Source organism: Ambystoma mexicanum, chromosome 11 (assembly GCF_040938575.1).
Source record: "Ambystoma mexicanum isolate Mex_15411 chromosome 11, UKY_AmexF1_1, whole genome shotgun sequence".
NCBI classification, from domain to species: domain Eukaryota; kingdom Metazoa; phylum Chordata; class Amphibia; order Caudata; family Ambystomatidae; genus Ambystoma; species Ambystoma mexicanum.
In genome coordinates this window covers 1232220469-1232248325 of record NC_090934.1, presented here as the reverse complement: position 1 = coordinate 1232248325, position 27857 = coordinate 1232220469, and the positions used below count along the sequence as shown (strand labels likewise).

At 47.8% G+C, this 27857-nt stretch overlaps 1 protein-coding gene across 3 annotated transcripts in view; it reads left to right on the top strand.

The window, feature by feature from the left end:
• CD276 (CD276 molecule) overlaps positions 1 to 27857 on the top strand; it is a 271504-nt gene that overhangs the window by 181895 nt on the left and 61752 nt on the right. For all 3 annotated transcript variants that reach the window (XM_069624602.1, XM_069624600.1, XM_069624601.1), the window contains exons 3-4: positions 4413 to 4763; positions 20093 to 20389. In XM_069624602.1, coding sequence (XP_069480703.1) covers positions 4413 to 4763; positions 20093 to 20389 — 648 coding nt within the window. The remainder of the gene's footprint in view (positions 1 to 4412; positions 4764 to 20092; positions 20390 to 27857) is intronic.

Here is a 27857-nt window from a genome sequence, read left to right as displayed (position 1 = left end):
GTATGAGGATCTGGGTGTCATCTGCATAATTGGTATATGAGACACCCAGTCTGTCCAACTTGTCAAATAGGGGCTTGGTAAAGATGTTGTAGAGGGTGGGAGAGACGCAGGAGCCTTGGGGCACCCCACAGGTTATTTTAATGGGGTCTGCTGAGGCTAGGGTGGAGAAGACCCTCATAGTTCGGTTGTCCAGGAATGATTGGATCCAGGCTATGGCCTCTTTCGAGAAGTGGGCTGCTGAGGCCAGGTGTTCGCACAGGACTGCGTGATCCACCAGGTCAAATGCTGCCGACAGGTCGAGGAGTAGTAACATGGCAGTGTTCCCTTTGTCGTTAATCTCATTGATCTGGGTTTTAAGATCGATTAAGGCTGTCTCGGTGCCGTGCTTCGGTCTGAAGCCTGATTGGTGGGTGCCTAGTAGTTTGTGAGTTTCAAGATATTGCTGAATCTGCAGGTATGCTACTCTATCTATTATCTTTAACAGGAATGGCACCGTGGTGATGGGCCTGTAATTGGTGGGAATGGCGGGGTCTAGGGTTTGCTTCTTGAGGAGAGGCAGGACCCAAGATTCTTTGAGGTTGCTTGGTATGGTGTTGGAGGAGAAGGATGCGTTGATCAGCTTGGTTATGAAGGGGGCTAGATCCCTAGCAGCATCCTTGATTATTTGGGGAGGGCAGTTGTCGCCTTTGCAGTTAGATGGTTTAAGTGAGGCTATAATTTTTTCTGTTTCTGGGATAGATATTTTGGTAAATCTGAAGAGATTATGGCCTGGACGGTTGGCTGTTTTGTCGTGGTTGCTGGGAGATGCTTCATTGGTGGTGAGAGAGTCTTTTTTCAGAGCGATTTTGGTTTGGAGACTTTTGATTTTATTAGTTAGGGCGTTTTGGACGCTGGTGCACCATGCTTTATCCTTAATTATATTGTCTGGTGGGGGTATAGGGGATTCTAATTCCCTTAGTATAGCAAATAGTTCTCTGGTGTTGGAGCTCGATTTTTCGATTCTTTCATTGAATAGTTTCTTTTTTGTGAGTAGAATTGTGTGTGACGGACATGGGTTCATTAGCTTCATGAACATTGGGGGTGTAACATGTAATTTCCATTTCCATGTGGGTGAATGGGTTACTTGGTAGGGCTTTTTGGCTGTGGAGGCTGACCATAACGCACATGATTGGGGATTGTGAGGACCTGTTGGAGGGTGCCCCTGGTGGCTGTGGGGTGGGGGTGGTGGTAGACATGAGTGGGGGCCTGGTGGAGGGTGCCCCTGCACTGCTGGGGGGTGGGGTGGTGGGAGACATGAGTGGGGGCCTGGTGGAGGCTGCCCCCGCACTGCTGGGGGCTGGGGGTGGTGGTAGACATGAGTGGGGGCCTGGTGGAGGGTGCCCCTGGTGGCTGGGGGGTGGGGGTGGTGGGAGACATGGGTGGGGGCCTGGTGGAGGGTGCCCCTGGATGCTGGGGGGTGGGGGTGCAGGGGGACATGAGTGGGGGCCTGGTGGAGGGTGGCCATGGTGGCTGGGGGGTGGGGGTGGTGGGAGACATGAGTGGGGGCCTGGTGGAGGGTGGCCATGGTGGCTGGGGGGGTGGGGGTGGGTGGGAGACATGAGTGGGGGCCTGGTGGAGGCTGCCCCTGCACTGCTGGGGGGTGGGGGTGGTGGGAGACATGAGTGGGGGCCTGGTGGAGGGTGCCCCTGCACTGATGGGCGGTGGGGGTGGTGGGAGACATGAGTGGGGGCCTGGTGGGGGCTGGCCATGGAGGCTGGGGCTGGGGGTGGTGGGAGACATGGGTGGGGGCCTGGTGGAGGCTGCCCCTGCACTGCTGGGGGTAGGGGTGGTGGGAGACATGAGTGGGGGCCTGGTGGAGGGTGCCCCTGGATGCTGGGGGGTGGTGGTGCAGGGGTACATGAGTTGGACATGGGTGGGGGCCTGGTTGAGGGTACCCCTGCACTGCTGGGGGGTGGGGGTGGTGGGAGACATGAGTGGGGGCCTGGTGGAGGGTGCCCCTGGATGCTGGGGGGTGGGGGTGCAGGGGGACATGAGTGGGGGCCTGGTGGAGGTTGCCCCTGGTGGCTTGGGGGTGGGGGTGGTGGGAGACATGGGTGGGGGCCTGGTGGAGGCTGCCCCTGCACTGCTGGGGGGTGGGGGTGGTGGGAGACATGAGTGGGGGCCTGGTGGAGGGTGCCCCTGGTGGCTGGGGGGTGGGGGTGGTGGGAGACATGAGTGGGGGCCTGGTGGAGGGTGCCCCTGGTGGGTGGGGGTGGTGGGAGACATGAGTGGGGGCCTGGTGGAGGGTGCCCCTGGATGCTGGGGGCTGGGGTGGTGGGAGACATGAGTGGGGGCCTGGTGGAGGGTGCCTCTGCACTGCTGGGGGGTGGGGGTGGTGGGAGACATGAGTGGGGGCCTGGTGGAGGGTGCCCCTGCACTGCTGGGGGGTGGGGGTGGGGGTGGTGGGAGACATGGGTGGGGGCCTGGTGGAGGCTGCCCCTGGTGGCTGGGGGGTGGGGGAGGTGGGAGACATGCATTGTTGATCAGTAGTGCAAGGTGACATGTGGGTTGGCTGGGGGGCATGCCCATGGTGGATGGGCTGCCTGCGGGACATGAGCAGGGGTGCAGGGTAGTCCCCCGTGGTGTGGGCTGCCTGCAGGGGCCGTGGAGGTTGTGGAGCGTACACCTGGGAGGACCCACACGGCCAATTCACGTGTGGTACTCCCCAGAACCCCTGAAATACACATTCCCTGCTGAAATCGCGTGTGGAACTTCCCGCGCACCCCTGAAATACACGTACCCTGCTCGCACTGGGCCAATCGCGTGTGGAACTTCCCGCGCACCCCTGAAATACACGTACCCTGATGAAATCGCGTGTGGAACTTCCCGCGCACCCCTGAAATACACGTACCCTGCTTGCACGGGGCCAATCGCGTGTGGAACTTCCCGCGCACCCCTGAAATACACGTACCCTGCTTGCACGGGGCCAATCGCGTGTGGAACTTCCCGCGCACCCCTGAAATCCACGTACCCGGGCAAATCGCGTGTGGAACTTCCCGCGCACCCCTGAAATCCACGTACCCTGACAAATCGCGTGTGGAACTTCCCGCGCACCCCTGTAATCCACGTACACGGCCAAATCGCGTGTGGAACTTCCCGCGCACCCCTGAAATCCACGTACCCGGCCAAATCGCGTGTGAGACTTCCCGCGCACCCCGGTATACACGCACACATATTTTTTGTCAGCGGGTGTCCGTGTTTGTGGGTACCCCTTTGCACGTCATTTGTCCTGGAGGGCCACAGTATAGGACATTCATCATGGCAGTATATAGGTGCTATTTGTTGGCACACCTTTTGGCGCACATTTCTTACAGCCGCAGAGACGCTACCGCCTGCTTTCTTGTGGCGGTCGTGTTTGTGCCTGTGCGCTGGTTTGAGCGTGCGCTTTTTTGCCATATTCTATTCCATGAATACGTGTTGTAGTCGAGCGTGTGGGCGTTCCGCGCACTTGTGCCCTGTACTTCCCCCGTGACGCCCACATTTTGGCAAGTTGTTCCCCATTCCGAGTGTTACGCCCGTGTTCCGCCTACTTTTGTTGCGTGTGCCGCGCTATGTGCGATTTTCGCTGTGGCCTGTGCGATTTTCGCTGTGACCTGGCGCACGCAGTTAGATGGCCTGTGCGCCAACGTGCGCCGCGCTTTTTTTTATCGCACATCCGATGGTTTTCTCGCACACGGCCTTCCATGAATCGATGTGCGCTGCTTTTCGTGCGATTTTCGCACTTGCACTGCGATTTTCGCTATTCCACTGTGATTCGCACGTTTTTGGACACTTGCGCCGCGCTAATTATTCCATGAATCGGCCTGTGAGTGTTCCCGGTGCCAGCGAGGGCCCAAAGAACGCAAGGAAAATGGGGCGAGGAGGGGATGTTGAAATTGGGTTTGGTGGCGGAAAGGGAATCCGGGGGCGCACTTACTTTAATTCCTGGCAGCAAAGAGGGCGCTTCTGAGGAGGCTTAGAGCAGGTGCTTTGCTATAAAGTAAAAACCCTGTACAGAGCCTTTTGATTGGCTGGGAGGCCGCCGACCCTGTCGATGGGTGCTAATGTAGAAAATCCATCGCACCAATCTTTCAGTGCAGGAAAATGATGGCCAACAAACTCACAAGTTATATAGATCTATAAAAAAGATAGAAATAATATGTTTGGAAAAAGGGGTAACGGTTTATTACGGTTGAAAGCTAATGAAGGGGTTTGCTGAAGTGCCTCCTGCATTTTGCTGGTGCACTGTATTTTAAATCAATAAATATTTAGCAAATAAAAAAATGTGCACTGATAAAGAGAGAGCTAAAAAGAGATGGGCGCCTCTTTTTGTACACTGAGCACCTATGGTGTGGCGGGAGTTGGTTCTCACCCATGTTTCCATTCTTCCCCAGGAGCAGTGGAGATCCAGGTTCCAGATCACCCCATCATTGCCCGCTTCGGGAAGGATGTCTCCCTGGGCTGTACTTTCTCGCCAGACAGTAATTTCAGCTTGGCCGACCTTAGTGTCATCTGGCAGCTGACGGACACAAAGGGCCTGGTGCACAGCTTTGCCCAGGGGCAGGACCAGCTGGCAGACCAGGGACCGGACTTCACCAACCGCACATCTCTCTTTCACCAGGAGCTGGCCCGCGGGAATGTGTCGCTACTGCTGCGGAGGGTGCAGATCGCCGACGAGGGCAGCTTCACCTGCTTCGTACGCGTCAAGGACTACAGCAGTGCTGCGGTGAACCTCCAAGTCGTTGGTGAGTATCCTGGACGGATGAATGTTTTTGTGTACTTTTTATTTTTGTTTAAACTAATATTTATTGCAGTTCAGTTTGGAAAGATTTCTTAACACTTTAGTCTTTGAAACTTTTGTGCATTGAGATATACAATGTCAGATGCTTCAGTCCTATATTCTGTGTACCTAATATGTGTCTTTTAGGGGGCGTTAGGGCAGTGGGTAATGTTATGTTAATCACATTCATAAAGGGCACGTACGGCGAAGCGTCTTGGGGCTAAAATGATCCAGGAATTTAAAGGCTAACTGAAGTAACTGTTTAAAACAAATATGTTTTTAAGAGCCGACGAAAGGCAAGGAGATTGTTGGTAGCATGAAGTGTCACGGGCAAGGAATTCCATAGCTTAGCGGCCGCCACTGAAAAGGAGCGGCCACCCACCCGCTAAAAATTATAGCGGGGATCGGAAGAAAACAGGAATCCTTAGAGTGTAGAGCACGAGAAAGGCACATAAGTGTCATGATCCGCCATCCCTCGAGGTTATGGAATCAATGGAGGAAGGGTTGAGCCGTCTTTGCTTTCGTGAAAGCACATGCACCATTCTAGTGTTTATTTTCTCCTTGAATATGACTTTTAAATACGCGTCAGAAGAAACACTCGATGCGTTGCAACCCTGCGCTTCCCTTTTGGGTTTACACGCTGATCGAGTGTTCCGTGCCTTTCCTCTGCTGTGTCCTTCTTGCCCCTCCTTTGCCTACCCCTCCTTGCACCCTTTCCCTTTGGCTCGGTTTACCGCTACCCACAGTGCTCTTCCTCCAGCGTTTCCTGTGAAGCGCATTCGTGTTGCACTAAGCTCCGGTAGCCGTTTTGGGTGCGGTGGTCTCTAGTGGGAGTTGTAGTTTCCTGCTACTATGAGAAAAAACCGGAACTGTCCTCTAGCAGTGTCTTCTGGAATTCAAGGTACCAAAATTATCTGGTCCTATTCAGGGTTTTTCAGCAAAACTTTTCCCTGATTGTGGGGTGGACTCACTGGAGACCCCCCACTGCCTGGCATATTGCTATAAGGCAGGGTGGCTTCCAGAAAAGCTCATCCTAAGAGCTACAAAAAAGCCCAAAAACACCTGGAGAGAGAGAAGAGAATTATCCACCGAAGGATCATCGGACAAAGTGGCCACAGGTGAGGAGGCGGCGGGTGAAAGTATTTGTGAACCAGCTTGTTTACCTTCAAAGTCTGAGGGTAAGGCCGGAACTTCTCCTGCAGACATTCAGCTCCAAATCCATGGAAAGCCTGATGAACTAACACCAATGACTTAAAGTGAACCCGTTGGAGGACTGGAAGCCAGTGTAAAGAGCAGAGAACAGGGAAAAGAGTGAGCTAGGTGCCTGGGTGGACTGGGAACCAATGAGGCCCCGAAAATAAATGCCCCACAACACTTTTTCAGCAAGTCCAACCCCTTTACTATGAGAACATTTGGAAATAAAATAGGTTACCACACAAGAGGCCCAGGGTGCAGAGTCTTACCGGGGAATCACCAGAGTTCCCTTTAGGACAGTCAACCGCTGGCTAGAGGAGTGGGAATCTAGTACCGACCAGGATTTTCTCTAATACTGTACTGAGCTCCAACATTACCAGCCATATATCTTCCCCAGTGTTTCCTCACAAATAAATGTGTTTTTAGAGCAATGTCATGGTGGACACTAAACATGGGCTGAGATGTAATCTGGAAATAATGGCTGATTTTTATTTTCCCGGTGGCTACGGGGAAGCAGGACATCAATCCCAACTGGCAGGTTGCCACACGTTCTCATACCTGCACACAACCTCAGAATTAAGTGAAGATCTACCTTGATCTTGCAATTAAGCACCTTGGCACGCGTTGCATGTTCCTACATGTGATTTTATTGCTTCAGGTCGTTTACTGTAATCTGATATGGCATTTATGAAAGTCTTGGCTAAGGGCACACTATGATGATTTTTTCCATTAAATATGGATGATAAAAATCTAATTGGCACAGGTCTACATAACTATTTGTGGTGTTCTAATATGGCAGTTACTTGGAATTTGTTAACGTTATGTAATGTAAGTGGTTTGATGAGAGGAACTATATCTGAGCCCTCTGGGGAAATCTGGCACACTCCAGGAGGCTAGTATAATATGCACGATCATATTCAATGAGCTTATGAATCACTAAGAGGCTATGAAAGTTAACTTTGCCATGAAGCCTACACCCAACCAACCCTGCACCGTGGCCTTGAGAAACTCTAGATTAGGATCTAGACTTTCCCACATCTCCCACCACCGTTCTGTTAGCACCCAGCTGGTCAAACCTTCTGACACCAAGCTCACTACCCCTTCACTGGACTCGCCTTTATTGGTTCTCAGTCCCCCCTTGAGTACTCTACCATCCTGCACACAACCCCCTTCAAGCCTAAAAGCGGCATTAATCAACTCTGGGTCTCTCACTACCCATGCCCTCGACATGGCAGATCTTATCACCTCGAAAGACCTGGAGCTTATTGATGTCACTGAAACCTGCCTCCATGCAGCATCAGCCCCCCTGCTATCCTTAGCCATACCTGAAGGCTACAGTATTATCAGAAGTGACCGGAGGCATAGCTATTATCCATAAAACATCTCTAAACCCCGGCCCCGCCGCTCATTGCCAACTTAAATCAGCAGAATCCCTTACAGCTAAGCTTGCAGTTTCCCCCAATCAAACCATTACGATCCACATCATATACAGGCGCCCGGGGCCCATATCCACCTTTACTGAGGATCTCGCCCAAACCCTCGCTGAAAACACTAAGACCACTTCGCAAATCTTAGTACTAGGCGATTTCAACTTAGGCCTCTCAGATCCCAATGATGCTTCCGCCCACAAAGTCAATAGCTTATTACTTAACCTTGGCTTTACACAACGTGTTACCACGCCCACTCATTCTAAAGGTAGAATCCTAGACTGGATAGCTGACCTCAATTGCGATTCTATTGTCAACTCCAACTTTCCATGCACATGGACTGACCACCACCTTATCACTTTCAGTATCCCCGCAAAAACCATCCTCACCTGCCCTAATCTAGCACCTGCCACATCCACCAGGAACAAGCGTAACATTACCTGTGCCAATCTTATCCCACTCATCCTTCCGCTCTCAATGACCTTGCCTCAACATGCTCCGATCCCACTGTCTTGGTTGACACTTACAATCAGACCCTGCTCAATGCACTTGATCTTATCGCTCCTTACAAACTACGCAAGCCTAAACCACAGGCTCATCTTAACTCCTGGTTCACACCACAGTTGAGAACCTTACGGAAGGAAAAAAGAACCCTTGAAACACACTGGAGAAGCCACCCCACTGAAATAAACAAAGCGAACATGGTCCTAGCTACCTTAAACTACAAGGAAGCCATACTCTCTGCTAAAAAAAGAGACTTGCAATAAACGCATTGAACAGGCCCAATCCAACACCAAGGAGCTTTCTTTTCAAAATCTTAAAGGAACTGGAATCCCCTGCCCCCCCACCAGACACGTACCCCGAAGACAGCACTTGGTGTTCAAATATCCAAAAGGCACTCCTGGGAAAAATCGCCCTACTCCAAACTAAAATTAATGAAAAAAGAAAATAGCCTACACTCCTTCATATCTCAGCTTGCCCCTCAGGCTAACCACAAACCTAACACTAAGTCTATACAACCATTCTGTTTTTCACCCCTCTCCACATCGGAAGTTGAACACGTTATTAACAACCTCAAGCCCTCAAACTGCCAGGGAGACTCTTGCCCCGCTACCATTATCAAAGAGGCCTCTCATAATTTGGCACCATTTATTACTACACTCATAAACTCATCCTTCAGCTCGGGGATTGTCCCTGACAATCTCCAAGGATGCCTGGGTCATCCCTCTCCTGAAAAAAAACAACCTTGGATGCTAACACACCCACTAATTACAGACCAATCACCACGGTCCCTTTTCTTTTAAAAATTCTTGATCGAGCTACATATTTGCAGATCCAAGATTATCTTGAAACCAATAACCTTCTAGGTCTCGGGCAATCTGGCTTTCGCCCCCGCTATGGCACAGAAACCGCTCTTCTAGACCTCAAAACCCAAATTGAAGACCTCAAAGACAAAGGAAAGCTGGCCCTCTTACCTATACTAGATCTCTCCGCAGCATTCGATTTAGTTAATCACCAAATCCTTTGCTGTCATCTTAAAACTGCCGCCCACTTCTCGGACAAAGCTACAGCTTGGATCACATTGTTTTTGGACAATAGATCCATGAGGGTCTTCTCCCCCCTCTGCCATGGCTGAACCCTCCCCTGTCACTTGTGGAGTCCCACAAGGATCTTGCGTGTCCCCAACACTCTACAATGTCTTCACTAAACATCTTTTCGACATCTTGAATCTCATGGGCGTCACGTATACCAACTACGCTGACGATACCCAAATAACCATCACTGGTGACCACAAAACTGACTCGCTAGCCATCAACGCCTTTTACCAAGTCATCCAGGCTTGGATGGCTCAACATGAACTCTGCTTAAACGACGAGAAGACTAAGCTCCTCATCCTTGGCTCACCCCAAAAACTCAGCACGCTTGACCCATTGTTCCAATTCTTCACCATTGATGGCAATTCTATCAAAGTGGCCAAGGACACTAAGACGTTGGGCATATACCTTGACTCCACCCTCTCCTTATCTAGACAAACCAACAGTTTCCTCTGCTGCATCTTATACATGCAAGCTCATCACAGCATGCCGCCCCTTCCTGTCCACTGACAATTGTACCACACTAGCCAGGACACGTGTCCTTTCCAAAATCGATTATTGCAATGTCCTTTATTTTGGCATCAACCAATGCAATATCAAAAAAATTCAAATAATTCAAAACAATGCAATTAGAGCGGCCCTTAACATTCCTAGAACCTCGCACATCACGGAATACAGACCGAACCTCTGTTGGCTTTCAGCGTGTCAAAGAATTTCTCTTAAAGCTCTTGCACTCGCCCACAAAAGTTTCGCCAACCAGGCCCCTAGCTACCTCTCCAACAGTTTCTCATCCCACACGGCTACAAGACCACTCGGAAGCGCCGAATCCAACTGCCTCATCATCCCGCACTGCAACCTCCAAAGATCAGGAGGCCGCAGCTTCCCTGTCCTTGCAGCCAAGCTGTGGAATGCCTTACCCAACCAGCTCAGAGCTGAACCCTCCTTTCCAGCCTTTAAGCGCAAAGCCAAAGACTGGCTGTCCACCCACGACTCTGCATGACACTGACTCCACCGTCTGCCCATAGGAGTGTTGTCCTTCTGTATCAGATCTTTTACCTATGACTATATAACTCTTTTCCATATCCTTCCTTGCAGATTGATGTACATCCTCTTAACATTCCCATTCTGGTTATGTACTATTTATATCCTGTATATTAATGTAAATACCTCTGCCTGTAACTCAATGTAAAATTCTCTTTCCTGTAACTTAATGTAAATACTTTTGTCTATGACCAAGTAATGCGCCCGGTTGCCCACGGGCCTGGTGCGCTATACAAATAAACAAAATACAAATACAAACTAGCAAGAATCTCCGCACTCTTAACATGTTGAAAAACGTATGTGATTTCAAGCAATTTCTGGATGAAAAGTCCAAAGAGTGTTCTCTGCAATCAAAATTAATGTTTCAGCGCATTACTTCTTCAGGGTTCGAAATTCAGATTCGATGAGCAGGAGCAAAAACCAGCTCCTTGGAATCTGCCCTCACCCACGAGGCAGGAGCTCCACGAGGCAGGAGCTACCGCTGGTGAACCAGGAGCGAGTCCCAGGGCAACTCTAACTTCCACTTGACATGCCCGCTTTAATCTTTTGCCCATAATGTATGCACCATTATATTTAATATGTGCCATAATTCTTTATTTAAATTCTCACACATTCAAAGTTAGTGTCACATATGTATGTTTGTAATGCACCATTTGGCCTGGGAGCCAAAAGTAGTTCCTGGTGATAGTTGATTCTAGGCTATCCAGGCTCTCTTAGGGAAAAAGCAGAAGCTTTTGCGAACCCTAGCTTCTTTTATGACAACATTTGATCAAATGACCTGCTCTTTATCCTGTGGGTTAAGACCTCTCTTCTAACGTGTTCACAAATCCTTTTCTTTTTGCATCGCCACACCTAATGTATTTATTTTCAGCATGTAGATTCTAAACACTATGCGTTTCAGATATGATAACCATATCAAGGCGTTAAACTTGCAAAAGTACATATGTTTTTAGCATTTAATTAAAAGCAAAGAAAATAAACATGATTTGACTCAAAAGTGGAAAAAGTAAAACCATGTGTGCTCTATCAAGTACGTGCATGGCACTTCCACGTTGGATTAACAGTCGATTCGAAGTCAACTGTTTGATCTACTGACTTGGCAAATGCCCTTCCTGTATGGTTTATTTATACAAAATAAATATTTGAGGTTAGATGTAGCAAAGTCTTAACATTTACTCAACCTAAAGATATCTACAATGGGTGAAATGGAGATGCCAACCCAAAGTTGAGATCAGCTGCTGGAAGAAGGATGTGGGTGTGTTGGTTAAAAATGTAACCGTTCCAGATGTGCATACAGTTGCAGGAGTTATTCAACTATTGGCTTAATGGAATAGTTTGGAAGTGGATCAAAGTTCACATCACTGTTTAAAACCATGTTTATTTTGTTGCTTGTCATATCTTTGAAGGGAAGCTGGCAGAGGTAGACGGGATACATTTGTCACCAACTTTTCTTGCACCACCCATTTCCCACATCTACAGTCTCTCTGCTCTTTGTTTCTACCTCTTAACATTTCTGCCCTCTTTCTTTGTTTGATTTCCTAGTCTCCCTTTACTCTCTCACACCTTTTTGGTCATAACTTTTGTTTCTTTTTTTTCTATTTTCTGTTTTACAAAATTATAAACATTTCTCTAAACATTTGTACCACTTACTAAACAATGTAGACCAAGTAGGCAAAAAGATAGACAAAAAGAAAAATGAAACATAAGCATACAACCTTAAAACAATTAGAACTTCATTCATTAAAAATTCCCCACAATTGTCTTAAACATGTCAATTTTATAATCAATGAGACTTGATTTCCATTCATCCGTCTAACACAAAAAGACCTGTTTATGCTACCTACATCAGCACAGTGTAAGAATAAAAAAAAATCGAATTCCTCTAATTGATGGGCATAATAGAAGCAGATGTTTTAATGTTTCCAATCCACAATTGGATTTACGGAGCCTGCAGGTGCTGTCTTTTTTTAATGATCCCTAGCTTTTCCCAGATACCTCCTAGTGTAGGCAAAAGATGAAAACTAAATTGCATATAAGGTCTTCTTAATCTAAAAGATGGAAATCGAATAATGTAGCTTGGTAATTGGCATCTAGCGCTAAATAAATGTGTACTTCCTATAAGGAATACGTTTTATCCTGTCCAGTGTTTATCCTTTCACAGTAATACAATTATGTTTAATAATTCGATTAATAATTTTTAAGGTTTGAGATCAGATTGGACAATTTTAATCTGAGGCAAAGGAGTGCTTTCATTAGAAGAGTCTCAACCATCCAACAGATGTGAAGACTTGGCTGTTAGCTGCTACAATGTTGTTACAATCTTAGAATATTGTTTCCTGAGAAAGGTTCAATATCTTCTCGTATAGACCTAATTTCTTCTAGAATACGAAAGTCTCAAGGGCGGTTAAGTCCAATTTGTGTTGTATGATACAATTTGGTAAACTGGGGGGCAGAGGCGTTGCTGGGGGGGGGGCTAAGCGGGCTATAGCCCCTGGTCTTTTGGTTATAGCCCCGGATAGAATCTCAGGAGCTACAACCAATGGGCTAGCTAGCCCCCAATCCCAACAGTTCTGACATCAGCGTAGCCCCGGATCTTTTCCAGACCTAGCAACACCCCTGCTGGGGGGCAATGAGAACACCTTTTTCCAAATCCAACCCTGCAAGATATTAAAACAAATTCCAATATTGTCCAATCTGATTTGCAATCCATACATTTTAGTGGGGAGTACCTTCAGAGAGTAGTACCTAATGCCTGGGTTTAAAGAGAAATTAGCCAGCCTAAAATTAATTCATTTGAGCTGTGCGGCTAGCGTTTTTGCCTTATTTCTAGATAATCCCTCCAGTTTCTTTTTGGAGATAAATTAGAAATACGAAACCATTGATAAACATGACTCTGAATGCTCTCAATCCTAGTCCCAGGCTAATGTCCAATTCATTGTCTTGGGTATTCTTGATTTGGTGAAAATTAAAATTTTGGATTTTTATGAACGGACCATGAGATTATTTTGTCTTGCATAAAATGAAAATGCTGAGGAGTGAGGTCAAAAAACAAAAGATATCTGCAAATGCAAAGCAATGCAGGACAAGACGTCAACATTTCACTAGTACACATTTAGGGCCTGATCCATGGAAGTGTTTTATAATGGCGCAATCCCATAGGAAAACAATCCATGAATCAGGCCCTTAATCTCCCGTTAATCATCAATGCCTGATACATATATATGTTAAAGGGCATTAGAGCAAGAATACAGACCTGTCTGATGCCAACCAAAGTTTTGAATGCCTGTGTCGGATCACCTTCCCTATTCCCTCCAATTTGTATTTTAGATTCACAATGACGGAAAATAATGTTTTATAAACCCTTCTGGAATCGGACAATTTCTAAGTTTATACCGCAGGGTTTCCCTTTGAACCCTGTTGAAGGCACTAGATAAATTAGTGCTAGCCATATTAATAGTTCTGCCACAGTTATTATGGCTTTGGGCGTGTAACAAAGACTAAATTAAACTATTATGGGAGGTATCCATCTTTTTCGAAACCCAATTTGATATTTTAATATGAATCCCACCTCAGTCACTGTGATGAATCTAACAATGTCATCACTGTCTCTCCGGGGACATTTTGTTCCCATATGGCCAGGGAAAGGCAGTTGTTTCCTGATCCTGTGGGTGGCTGTCTGAGGGAGGACCATATGTGGGGAGAGAACCCTCATGGAAGGGAGGTGGACTCACTAGCTGGAACACGGCATCAGTGTTTCTATTCTGGGTATGACATCAACTCCTTGAATTCATAATCCTGTATGTCCTATTGTAATTTAGAACTAGAACCTCCAATCCGCACTGACAACAAGATTCTCTCATACCCTTATAGTAAAAGGACTGAGACGAAGAAGAGCACTAGAGCAATGAAACCACAAAACCAGAGACACGCTCTAGTTGTTGGATGAACCTGATGGGTGCCGAGACGTTTAAAAAATGTGAAGCGGCAAGAAACCTGGATAACTACTCTTCCTGGCATGTTTCGGGAAAATGAGATGAAGCAAGTTGCAGCGGGGAGCAAAAGAGGTCCTACAGGCGCCATCACGAGAGACTCAGAAGCTGGAGGTTTGCCACAGAGAGGCCAGAGAGCAGAGGGATCTGCAGAACAAAGGCAAAGGCATAGCGGGTGCCTGAGAGCCGACGAGGCACAGGCAAAAGGAGGAAACGAACCTCTGGTGAACCCAGGAAACACTGAAGCAGCCAGGAGAGACCTAGGAGCCCAGGGTGCTGAGTTGGGGTGCTTCATGGCGTATGCCATTAAAGGACAGATATATGAACTGGGTGAACTTGAGCAGGGGATCTGGGACACCAACTTAAGTATTCAATGAAGCAAGTGAAAGAGGGTCAAGGACCCAATGGTTAAATAAAGAAAATATAAAAGCGTAGAACTGTTAAGAATTGAGAAAGTCTTGGCAGGAGAATGCACCAGGCAACCTGATTGTGAGTCTGGGGCCTGAATCCAAGCTTTTTTAAATAAAAGAAGAGGAGTGTGCCAGACCGACAGAAGAGGGTCTGGGACTCGCTCTCATGCTTATCAAGAATATGTGAGTAAACTGAGGAAATCAAGAGGATGGAGTCAACCTCCTAACTGTGTGAAATCCAGGGGAAGTAAATATTTCCCTCTGGACTTGGAACACCCATATTGTGACTAAGGGAAGGGAAGCAATCCCTTAGTGATTAGAAACTTGGGTACTGTACCAAGGAGCCAAGGAGGAGGAATAACTTGTCATTATGAATATGGGAAATAGATCAAAGGAAGAACCATGCTCTCAAACTTTAAATTGTAATGAGCCTGACAAACTCACAGGAAGGGAACACCTCTCCTTGGGATTGCTGAACTTGGATTCTTTTTTTCTTTTTGCACCTTTTGGAACTTTGTTAGAAATCTGGAAAAGAGTTACAGGCAGCTAATTGAAAGACTATATTCCTTTTCACTTTATCTTACGTTTAGCATATAAGGGCCAGGTTAGGATTTGGACACAGGACCAAGAACTTTACTTTGCACATTCTGACATAGGCATCCTTTAGTTTTGTTGAGGCAGGCAAACCCCTCTTGGAGATGGGCAAGGTAGGATTTCCTCCAACCCTCTTTTTCTTTTCATGAAAGACTTTAGCAACCACCACAATGCCCTTTTGTCAGTCTTACTTCTGATTCCTTACATCGCCCAGAACTCCAGTTCTTTAAAAATATAAGATGCAATGATCTTGCTTATAGCATCCACAATGGTCTATAATATGATGGTTCGTTCTTATCTACCTTTTTTATATATGTATAATGTATGTTAAAGGCAGGCACGTCAGAACATATAGCACTGTCTTCAAGTAGGAATTTTATTATGTTGTAGCAACTTACTGAATTTTGTTCAATTATAGTAATGGGAGCCAACAAATCCAGACCCATTGATCTTAACTTTTTAGATGTCCTAATTGCTTCCAAGATATCCACTTGGTCGTAGGACCCCTCGCAGAAGATTCATTTCTTCCGTCCGTCCTTCCGCTTTCGTCCTTTTCCTTTCTTCCTTTTCCTTCCTTACTTGCTTTTCATTGATTGCTTGCTTTTCATTCCTCCCTCCCTTATACATTACCCTTTTCTCCCTTTTCTGTCCTTTCCTTGGCAAACCAATATTGTCCAAACCATTCTTCCTCTTTATCACTTACACTATCCAGGTTGCTAGACAAGTCCGATCTATGAAAGCCTCTTCAAAACAGGTTCATCCATGTTCCTCTAAAACCATCAAGGACCACATTGACACCCTCGCTCCGGCCCTTGCTGATTTTTGCAACCACTCCTTTGCCTCTGGATCCTTCCCCTCCCCTCTGAAGCACTCCTTTGTGCATCCTCTTCTCAAGAAACCCACAGCTATTCCTTCTTGCCCAGCTAACTATCGCCCAAATTTCCATTGCTCCCTTTCTTGGCAAACTCCTGGAAAAGTTGGCCATCTCGCTGCTTAACCTTCATTCCAATTCTTTTGGCTGTCTCCATGACCAGCAGTCTGGCTTCAGAGATGCCAGAAGCACGGAAACTGCTCTCCTAAACATCCGTGAAGATCTGCTCACCAACCTTGACTCTAACATTCCCTCTGTCCTCATCCTCCTCAATCTCTCTTCTGCCTTCGACACGGTCAACCATATCATCCTGCTCAACCGTCTCCGTGAAAACCTGGGTATCACTGATCAGGCTCTGGCCTGGCTGACCTCTTTCCTCTCAGATCGACCCTCCCAGGTCCAACTTGGGTCCTTCCTTTCATCTATCTTCCTCTCTACCTGTGGTGTTCCCCAGGGGTCTAACCTCTCGCCCTGGCTTTTCAACCAATACCTGGCAACTCTCGCCCACTGCATTGCCATTTTCTGCTCAAATTTCCAGTGCTACGCTAACGACACTCAACTCATTTTCAGGCTGCCCTCTGCCACCTCCTCTCCCTCTCTCATCTCTAATTGCCTAACTGCCATTCAAGATTGGTGTGCTGCCAATGATCTTTGTCTGAATGCCAGCAAGACGGAGATCCTCCTCTTCGGCACACCTTCACCATCCTTTCCCCTCACTCTCTGGCCGGCCTCCTTTGGCCCTCCTCCTACCCCCACCTACGAGGCTAAGAACCTCAGGGTCATCTTTGACTCCACCCTTTCCTTCTCCGCCCATATCTCTGAGGTCTCTAAAGTCACATTTCCGACCTCACCTTCTCAGAGGTACTCTGCCTTTTCTCTCCTTCCCCCAGAAGCTCATGGTATCTCAAGCTCTGGTTCTCTCTAGCTTGGACTATTGTAACATCCTCTTTCGAAATCTACCTGCCTCTACTCTCCGCCCCCTGCAACTAATCCAGAACAGGACTGCAAGACTTGTCCTTGGCATCAAGCCCTGGGATCGTATCTTTCCAGCTCTGAAATCTCTTCAATGGCTCCCAGTGGATGCAAGGATTAAATTCAAAACCCTCTGCATTGTCCCCAAGGCTTTCTGGGGCCTGGGTCCAAAATACCTTCAGCTATCCCTCCGCAAATACCTCCCCTCCCGAGCTCTTCGCTCCTCTACCGTCAACTCACTCAGGGTCAGTCATTTTCCAAAGAAACGAGCTGGGGGTAGATCTGTCTTCGGCTGGGGCCTCCCTCTGGAACTGCCTCCCTGCCACTCTAAAACTTGAGGAGAACCATCTCCGGTTCCGGAAGCACCTTGAAGACTTTCCTCTTTTCCTCTGCCTTCGCTCCCACTCTCCCCTGCTTATCTGTTCTCTCTTGGCACCGTGCACCTGGCCACCCTCTGTCTTTTGGGCCCAGGTACCTGCTCATCCTGTCACCATCCCGCACTGCCTCCAGGCCACCCCTTGCACTGGGGTCTGCATCTGTACCCATGCAGCCCCCCCTTTTTCTTCCTGTTCTTATCGGAACCTACCCTGTCTGCTGCCTTAAACCTAGCACTTGCAAATTACTGGCTGCATTACCACCGTTTGTTGCCTTTATAATTTATTTATTGTTATTTATCTGTTTCTCCTCTGCTTCGTACTTTCCACCTCTCCCCCCTTCCCTGCACTTTTCCCCTTCCCCACTCTCCCATGCACTTGCGTGTTCTCAATGTCACTGGGCCTAGTAAGATCGCTGTTTTTGTTCTCCCCTGTTCCCCTCCCTTGCCTTGTCGTGCTCTGAAAGACTCATGTACGAGCGCGATAGAAATAAAATGTCATTCAATCAATCAATCAAAACCTTAACTCCAAATTATCCTGCCCCTGCCTGCTGTTCTTAGGTCCCCTCTGGCACGCACTGAGAGTGAAACTTGTGTCAATAGCTCTGTTATTTTTGCACTCTGCACTGATTGTGTTCACTAAGCCAAATAAGGCAGGAACGTGAGCAGGCAAAGTAGGGTGCTGCTTGTGTGATTGATGGGTCTCCCTTCGGGTACTCTCCACCTAAAATGGGTGCATACCCAGTTCCTAACTCTCATCCAGTTCTCAGTTACTGTGGGCCTCGTTCCATGTTTGCTGGATTTACATCTGCAGCCACTTGGACCTGTAGCATTGCTGCCCGATTACAAGTGGTGGTAGGCGATGTTAGTCTCCATTTATTGGAATCCATATGACTCAATGGGGATTCCAACAGAATTACCGCCAGGCGGAAATTCTGTCGATTTGCGTGTTTTTTGACAGTAAAGAGAAGGAATTTCCTCCACCATTCTGCTGGAGGTTTTTCCTCTACCTTACCTCCAAACCTGTAGTTTGGTGGAGCGGTAATGTGCCAGTAATTGTTTTTGGCCACACTGCCGAACTCATAATGTGGCCTGACATTCTTTCTTCTTCCGGAAGTACTTGAAAGTCAGTGTGCCAATATACGCCACTGAATTGCCCATGTTTGTGCCTCTTCTATTCATTCCCTCAGTGTTGATTCTTTATTTCTCCTGGGCACAGCGCACCTGCCCACTGTGAAACGTTTGTCCTCCAATCTCGAATGCCTCATTCATTCACTCACATAAGTCTTAATTTATCCAGGTTCCCTGGTATTAGACTTTTGTGTGGGCCAAACTACTAATTGCTTTCACTTAGAGTGATAGTATTTACACTTCTTTGCCTGCTTCCCATTGGAATATAAATCTAAAGATAGCAGTCATGCTCTGCTTTGGATCCGCTCTAGTCAAGAAGGTGACATCTTGATGTCACCTCCTGGCCCTAAGATCATGATCTACTAGCAAAGCAAGAAGGGCAAGAGTCTGCCTATGAAATCCTCCGGTGAGATTGAATGAGAGGGCCAGTGGAAGAATGTCTGCTCTTAATGTCCAAGTAGAATGCCATGCGGCTGTCAATGATTAGTCTTCCGGTAGAGCTTTCATGGAGGCCATTACCAGTGTATGTCGTGGTATTACTTAACGTCTAGTTGTGGATATGAGATGGCCTTGATGTGTGTTGAAGAGTTCCTAGGAGTTGTGGGGGCTACACACCCAATAATTCCACTGGATTCCCAAATAGATGGAAGAGGATCTAGTAAACGCAAGCTCGCTGAGGGAGGTGTCAGAGCCAGGAATTGGATGTGAGGGAATGAGTTCTGGGGGGGACAAAAGGAGAGATTGAAAAAATTGATCTACCCACCCTGAGCCATACCAGGTTGATCTTGGGTGGAAAAGAGTGAAGAAGTCTTGTCTTGTCTTCGTTTGTTGTGAATTGGTAAATGAGCCACTGAAAGGCAGTAGGAGAGAATGTATTTCCCAAGCTGCATTAGAGATGGTGTAAGTGAAACTGTAGTGCTGGCCTTCCCGTGAGTTACATGTTGCCCCTGACACACACCCATCATCACATTAGTTTACTTGCTTTGACACAAACCAAACTGATGCTGCTGTTCCTGGAAGGAGGAGGAAAGGGAGGCGACATTCTGGAAGTGTTCTCATTGCGTAATGTTCTGGATTTCCAAGTGAAGTTTTGAAAGGGAGCTTTGCATTTCAGTGTTTGGAAGTAATGTGGTCCAATATGTGGAATACTTTGTTGGGCCATGCACCATTACCTGAGATCGCACCAGAGTACTCCTGTGGTCCAGGTAATATAACACAGGGGTTGCCTGAAGTTTGACTGTGAATACCAATTTGCATGAGTTTAAGCACCAGGGACACCTGGTATTGTCACAACATAAACACCTGTCTTGTGAGCATCATATTTATGGGAGGTCTAGATGTCTTCTCACATACCACTTCTGGATATCTTCCATAGTGAGAACCCTAAAATATCAACTGAATGATTATGCTCAAGACCTGGAAAGTAGGCACAAAGCCTTCTTGAGTAGGTGTCAAAACATGTCTAGATGCTTGTGGACGCTTTCCGGGATGAGGGCCATCACCAGTCGCTGTGCAAACAGCAGGTGTGTTTTTCTACAATCTGAAGTTGAGAAGTTTTCAAATCCATGGATCCTGTTTTTCCGATGGACGCAGTGGCTATTATTCATCTCCTGTTTCTGTGGTGCATCTCCTGTTTACGTGGTTCGTCACCTGTTTCCGTGCTTCCTTAATGCTGTATTCTGCTTTCTCCTTTCTAGCACCCTATACAAAGCCAAGCTTGTATTTGGAGCCCAACAAAAATCTGAAACCAGGTGATGCAGTGAAGGTCACCTGCCACACCTTCCATGGTTACCCAGAAGCCACGGTTCTCTGGCGCGATGGCCTTGGCAACAACATCACAGAGAACGTCACAGTGTCCCAGGTTGCCAATCAGGAAGGACTGTTTGATGTTCAGAGCATCCTAAGGGTTGTGCTGGAGCCTAACAGCACCTACAGCTGTCTGGTGAGAAACCCTGTGTTACAAGAGGAGACCCACGCATCAGTCACCATCACAGGTCAGTGTATAATTTGGGAGCATGCATTTGGATATGAGGTTGGGATCAACGCGGTATAGAGGGTAAATGCCTGCATCATAAGGTCAGCCTGCGATGGAATGTGGTGATAAGCGGGGGCTGTATACTGTAGGGGTAAAAGCCTAAGGTAGCCTCACAGATCAGCCCCTGGCTGGACAAAGCTATGCAAGAGATATGTGATGCATGTAGTGCAGGCGGGCGTATGCCTTCACTGGCAATGCTGGGCATTGATTTGGGTCTGTGGGTGGAAAAATGAAGCGGTGGATTAGCATTGGTGTAGGAGATGAAACCCATAGTTATCTGTGCAGGTCCTACACGGGAATGGGGTTTAAAGGTGGATGATTGCGGTGAAGGGATTGCTGCAGTATAGTAGGCAGTCGATTTCCCATCATGACTACCCGTCATTCACTGATTGCAGAAGGAGGTAGAGAGTGACATTTTCGAATCTCATAGTCACATAGTGTTAAAACAATGTGTAAAATGTGTAATCTGGTATTTGGGAGTGAAGGGATACCCCAACAGTTCATGTTCCAAGCCTTTGGGCAAATCCTAGGGCACCCTCTGATTGAGGGCGGAAGCTTAAATGAACAGAGATGGTCGCACTGCCCCTGTAGTGAAGGAAGTACACGGCTCACACTCCATCACTCGTAAGCTACTGAATTTGGTGATTAGAAGGTGGAGGTTTCAAATAGGTGGTTACAATTGGGTGTTGTGGCGGCAATCTCGGTAACTCCTGCATCATCATAGTCGATGTGTGCATCCCAGGCGGCAAACCCAGATCATCCATCACAAAGGTGTGCCCAAGGGAGGGAATCTGGGACACTGGGCCTATGTTGGGTTCTCCCAAACCTTATTTGCTAGACAATACAGACAGACACCCCCACAGACACCTCTGCCAACCCAATATCCACTCACTGCCCCCCAGCAGTCTTGTGCACGCTTCACATTAATTGAATCAGCCTTTGAGGATGACAGTTCTGTCCTCCTCAATCCATTGAGCTTGCACATTTCCACCTCTGTTGTAGCACAGTATCCCCTGTTTAGTCTCCAGCTCTGTGTTTGCCCCTAAACATCTGTGAAGAGCTGCTCTCCAACCTTGACGTTCAACCATGCCATCCTGCTCAACCGTCTACCTGGGTATCTATGATCAGGCCCTGGCCTGGCTGACCTCTTTCCTCTCTGATCGACCCTTCCCAGTCCAACTTGGGTCCTTCATTTCCTCTATCTCACTCTCTACCTGCTGTGTTCCCCGGGGTTCTAACCTCTCTTCCTGTCTTTTCAACCAATACCTGGCACCTCTCGCCCACCGCATTGCCGCTCTGCTACAAATTTTAGTGCTATGCAGATGACGCGGCTCGTTTTCAGGCTTCCATCTGCCACTCCTCTCGACTGTCTGTTTGCTATCGAGGAGTGGTGTGCCGCCAATGATCTCTGCCTTAATGCCAGTAAGATAGGGATTCTACTTATCGGCACACCTGCACCCTGCTTTCCTGTCACACGCTGGCCGGCCTCCCCTGGCCCTGTTCCTGCTTCCACCTCTGAGGCTAAGAACCTCTGTCATCTTCGACTCCACACTCTCCTTTTCTCCTCACATTTCTGACGTCTCTAAGAAGTTAAACTACCAACTGCACCTCCTCAGAGGTATTCGTTCTTTCCTCTCCTTCCCTCAGAAGATCAGTCTCTAGAGCTGTGGTTCCCTCTAGGCTGGACTACTGCAACAGCCTCTTTCTAAATCTGCCTGCTTCCACTCTCCGCCCTCTGCAACTCATCCAGAACAGGACTGCAAGACTTGTCCTTGACCTGAAGCCCTGGGATCGGATCTCTTCAGGACTGAAATCTCATTGGCCCCCAGTGGCTGCAAGGATTAAATTCAAGACCCTTTGCATTGTCCACACGGCTTTCTGGGGCCTAGGTCCAGAATAACTTCAACTCTCCCTCCTCAAATACCTTCCTACTCGAGCTCTTCGCTCCTCCACCTCCAACTCCCTCAGGGTCAGTCGCTTCTCCAAGCAACGAGTTGGGGGTAGATCTTTCCTCGGCTGGGGCCTCCCTCTGGAAAAGCCTATCTGCCTCTCTGCAAATTTAGGAGAACCATCTTCGGTTCCAGAAGTACCTCAAGACCTTCCTCTGTTTCTACCTTCACTCTTCCTTTCCCCTGCTGATCTGTCTACTTCATCACCTGGCACCTGGTTACCCTCTGTTTTTCAGGCCCAGGTTCCTGCCCACCCAGCCACATACCCGCACTGCCTCCAGGCAACCGTTGCACTTCGGTCTGTATCTGTAACCCTACCGTCCCCTTCCCTGCACGCACTTGACCTCCCATTCTCCGCTTTAACCTTGCACTTGACACCATGATGACTGCAATACCAGTTGTTGTTTTATCCCTTCCTCATCACTTTCCAGTCCTCACCTCCCCCTTGCACTTTTCCCTGTCCCTCTCCTCTTCACTTGCGTGTTCTCAATGTCACTGGTCCTAGTGAGTGTTTTGTCCTCCCCTGTTCCCCTCCCTTGCCTCGTCGCGCTCTGAAACACTTGTGTATGAGTGCGACACAAATAAAATATCATATCATACGCTAAAGTTTATTTTCTGTGCTTGTCCCTGGCAGTTCTGATCTCCTGATGCAAGGAATGAGACATTGCCCTAAAAAGGTGTTCTCAATGGCTGCAATAGAAGTAACGCTGCATCATCTTCATGGCTGGAGTTCAGAGACCAAGGCCATCAAAGCTATATATTGCTTCCAGTCCATTTGTGTACACTTTTCAGAGTTGCGCTATGTAAGTTCATGAACTGATGGTAAAGATGCAATCATTCATTCGCATAAGGGTTTCTGGTTTTATAATGGCAAACAAGTTCACAAACGATGGAATGGAAAGCAGCCCATGGGAATGCTAGTGGCTATGATTACTACAGAGCCTGTTATCCATAACCTAAGTAGTAGGTCCCACACCTGGGCTCTGAGCTCACTGTGCATAATCCCATGCACTGATCAAGCCTTAACTTACCTGGTGGTTCTTGCACTGCCTAGAAGGGAATTTACCTACCCGGAATGAAACATTTTGGGTGGGACCAAGACTGATTTTGCCTATGGCTAACCTCCTTTAGTGATGGTGCAGGATGGCTCAAATGATTAAATGGAATGCTGCCCAGAGCAATTTCAAGTGGTTATCAATAATGCAAAGCATCCATCACTTTTTGATTTGGTCTTTCAAGCACAGTCACCGGCTTCCATATAACTCCAAGAGGTGCAATGGATAATAAAAGGAGAGACCACATTCTGCAGTATTAGGGCACAGATATCTCTGGTAATCGTATCTCCTCTGCCTATGCTTAACTCGGCTTTGTATCTGGGAGCGACTATGCAGAAACGGCCACCTGAGCACATTACCCTCCGAAGTTCCCGTTGCTGTTAAGCATTGTGTATCAAAGTGTCCTTATATGACGCCTTAGTACCATGTCAGGGGCTTCCTGGGAAAGACGGCCATCTGAGCACGGATATGCCCTCCGAAGCTCTCATACCAGTTGCACATTGGCAAAAGCGGCCACATCTTAAGTCTTAGAACCATGCCAGTCTTCCTGGGAAGAGATTGCCATCTGAGCACAACATTGCCCTCGGAAGCCATCTTTCCAGTTAGGCCCTGTGTAGCAATGCTTCCACATTTTAAGTCTTAGACCCATGTCAATGGCTTCCTGGGAAGAGATGGCCACCTGAGCACAACATTGCCCTGCAAAGCCATCATTCCAGTTAGGCCCTGTGCAGCAATGCATCCACATCTCAGGTCTTAGACCAATGCCAATGGCTTCCTGGGAAGAGATGGCCATCTGAGCACAACATTGCCCTGCAAAGCCATCATTCCAGTTAGGCCCTGTGCAGCAATGCATCCACATCTCAGGTCTTAGACCAATGTCAATGGCTTCCTGGGAAGAGATGGCCATCTGAGCACAACATTGCCCTCAGAAGCCATCATTACAGTTAGGCCCTGTGCAGCAATGCATCCACATCTCAGGTCGTAGACCAATGTCACTGGCTTCCTGGGAAGAGATGGCCACCTGAGCACAACATTGCCCTCCGAAGCCATCATTCCAGTTAGGCCCTATGTAGCAATACTTCCACATTTTAAGTCTTAGACCCATGTCAATGGCTTCCTGGGAAGAGATGGCCACCTGAGCACAACATTGCCCTGCAAAGCCATCATTCCAGTTAGGCCCTATGTAGCAATGCTTCCACATTTTAAGTCTTAGACCCATGTCAATGGCTTCCTGGGAAGAGATGGCCACCTGAGCACAACATTGCCCTGCAAAGCCATCATTCCAGTTAGGCCCTGTGCAGCAATGCATCCACATCTCAGGTCTTAGACCAATGTCCATGGCTTCCTGGGAAGAGATGGCCATCTGAGCACACACAATATTGCCCTCCAAAGCCACCATTACAATTAGGCCCTGTGCAGCAATGCTTCCACATTTTAAGTCTTAGACCCATGTCAATGGCTTCCTGGGAAGAGATGGCCACCTGAGCACAACATTGCCCCGCAAAGCCATCATTCCAGTTAGGCCCTGTGCAGCAATGCATCCACATCTCAGGTCTTAGACCCATGTCAATGGCTTCCTGGGAAGAGATGGCCATCTGAGCACAACATTGCCCCGCAAAGCCATCATTCCAGTTAGGCCCTGTGCAGCAATGCATCCACATCTCCGGTCTTAGACCCATGTTAATGGCTTCCTGGGAAGAGATGGCCATCTGAGCACAACATTGCCCTCCGAAGCTATCATTCCAGTTAGGCCCTGTGTAACAATGCATCCTCAACCCAAGTCTTAGAACAATGTCGATGGCTTCCTGCGAAGATATGGGTGATGCTCCCTCAGGCTCTGCGCAATTGGTTGTTGACGTGTGCACTAGACTGGATATGCAGGGTACCAGATTACCAGTTTTTAGGGAACAACTTAAAAACATATAATGCAAATGATACAATGCTCGAAAAGGTAAATGGAAATATAGGAAGCAGAACATCCTTAATTTCAAAATGTAGTATATGCAAAATGTTGCATTTTAAAATCTGCATCAAGAGGCTGCATGAAGGTGAAGAGGCCCCCAGAAAGATGTATTGGAGGCGGCACTGTTGCGGGCAGTAGCCTTTCCACCACCGATTTATATGATGGTAGGGCTGCTCAACCCAGTCCTCTTCCAGGTAAATCTACCAAACGCCAGTACCAGGGAATTGGGAAGAGGCCAACCTGAACAATCACTACATTTCGAAATTAACAATTTTGCAAATGACATGAGAAACTCTGCAGAGACGTGACAGATGCAGATTACGAAGGTATTTGCATAGGATCCCACATTCTCCATTGTTCTGGAATTCTCATTTTTCATTAAAAAAACAGCCACGCTGGAATACTGGTAGAATGAACCGAATGAGGCAAGCAATATTCATTGTTTAAATACTACAGGGTGTAAGAATTTGGAGATTAAAAAACAGGAGGGCTTAGACCAGGATAGAGATGAAGTTTTGCAAGGCTACCAAAGTGGAGAAGGGTCGTGGGGGCATCACAAATGGATTACCCAGGATCCCTCTACCCCAAGTACATGCTCCTGAATCTTCCCTCTTCCTTGCTTGGCCACCGAGAGGCATTATCGATTCCATAATTGTACAGTGCTCTGTTGCTCTCTAGCTAGGATCTCGCTTAACAAACCCAAAAAACACAAAATGCAAACACAAAACCTCAACAATGGGACCAGTCCTTTAGGGGAACACAAGAGCAATACAGCTGTGTACAAGGAGAGCAATAGAGCTTGTGCTTGCAGTGAACGTGTGGCTTGTGAGCTTTACCTTTGATATTGCATCCAATTCTGAAGGCCATATCGCCAAGGGGCTTGATTGATTGGCGATATTTCAGGTAGAGGGTACAGGAAGGGTGCATTGTTTAAAACTCATTTGCTGTGATGAGTGTGACGAATCCCGGGATGTCGTCACTGCTTTAGATGGAGGAACGTTTTTCCATGAGATAAGGTCGCTACCCGGTGTCCTCCCCTCCTTCCCCCCCCCCCCCGCGAGTGGTGCTCAGCGGGCGGACCTCATGGGAAGGGAAACCGCTTTGAGAGTAGTGACCATCTTGTAAGAACATGGGATCTCTCTAGCCCTCCTACCTTCCCTCAAAACCCATCAAAATCCCCATTCCATAATGTCCCCATGTACTTCTATAACCCAGCCCAAGTAGAAACCACTAGGACGAGGAAGAGGCAATGAGTAATAAGGATTACTGACAAGAATGAATTCACATGCTCTAGTCTTTTTGAGCAATGTCATTGTTCCGCTCCCATTCAAAGTAGGAGAGGGAAGAGAAGGATGGCATCTTCGTTCTCAGAACGCATCGGCTGCCGAGAGACGCACAGAGGAAGCTCTGGGGTGAACGCAATGTTGCCGAGCTGCCGAGCAGAGTCACAGAGGACCGGCGGAGAAGGCTCTGCCATGGGGAGCCCCTGAACTGCAGAGCAGATGTGCTCGAGAAGCCGCCAAACTGCAGAAGAGACACACAGAGTCCCGGGAAAGGCGCCAGTAAACCACAGAAGCAACTGCAGCTCCTGGGAGACCCGCGAACAACCAGAGTGTGACAGCCAAGACCTAATAAGGTTGGCCAATTCGAGGGTTGGGGAGACCTAGAGGGCAAGTGGAGCACAAAGTAATATACATAAGGAATACTCGCTGAGGAAGAGACACTAAGTGAAGGGGGCCTTGGACCCACCCTTGGAAGTTACATCATGAACAGAAATAAGAGGGGATTCACACCGTACATGCGCAACTAGTATTCACAGACCTTGGCAGGGGAGTAAACCAAGGCTGTGGTGTGAAGAGGAATTAACGAAAGAGAACTGTAAGAATGAACAAGTGAAGTTGGTGTGGGACCCATACTGGGATAGCGCACCTCTATGCATAACAAGGAGAAATTCAAACTTTGCTTTAACCAGCGACTCTTGTAGACCTTTACAGGAGAGTAAACCAAGGCTGTGGGACAAAGGGAAGTTAGATATAAAGAACAGTATGAATGATCAGGTGGAGCAGGTCTGGGACCCATGTTTGGTAAGTGCTCCCCTAGTTCTAATTAAGAGAAATACAACATATACGCAGAGGCCTTGGCAGGAGAGTAAACCAAGGCTGTGGGTGCAAGTGAAAACAGAGACAGAACTGAGAATACAAAGGTTGTCTACCCTACTTTGCAGGAGAGTGGACCAAGAGGAGGGGTACCGAGGGTCACACCAGAGCTTGGAAGAAGAGAGCCAAGCTATTTTCCCATGTCACAGTACTTGGGGGTGGGGGGTGGAGTGGGGGCGGGGAGTCCGTTCCCAGAAGTTAAACCTGGTTAAAGCTGGAAAGACTCTGGGGAAAGGGAATCACACCCTTGAGTCTATCTAGTGGAACTTCTGTTCACCTTGTTGCACCTTTTTTTAACTTTGGT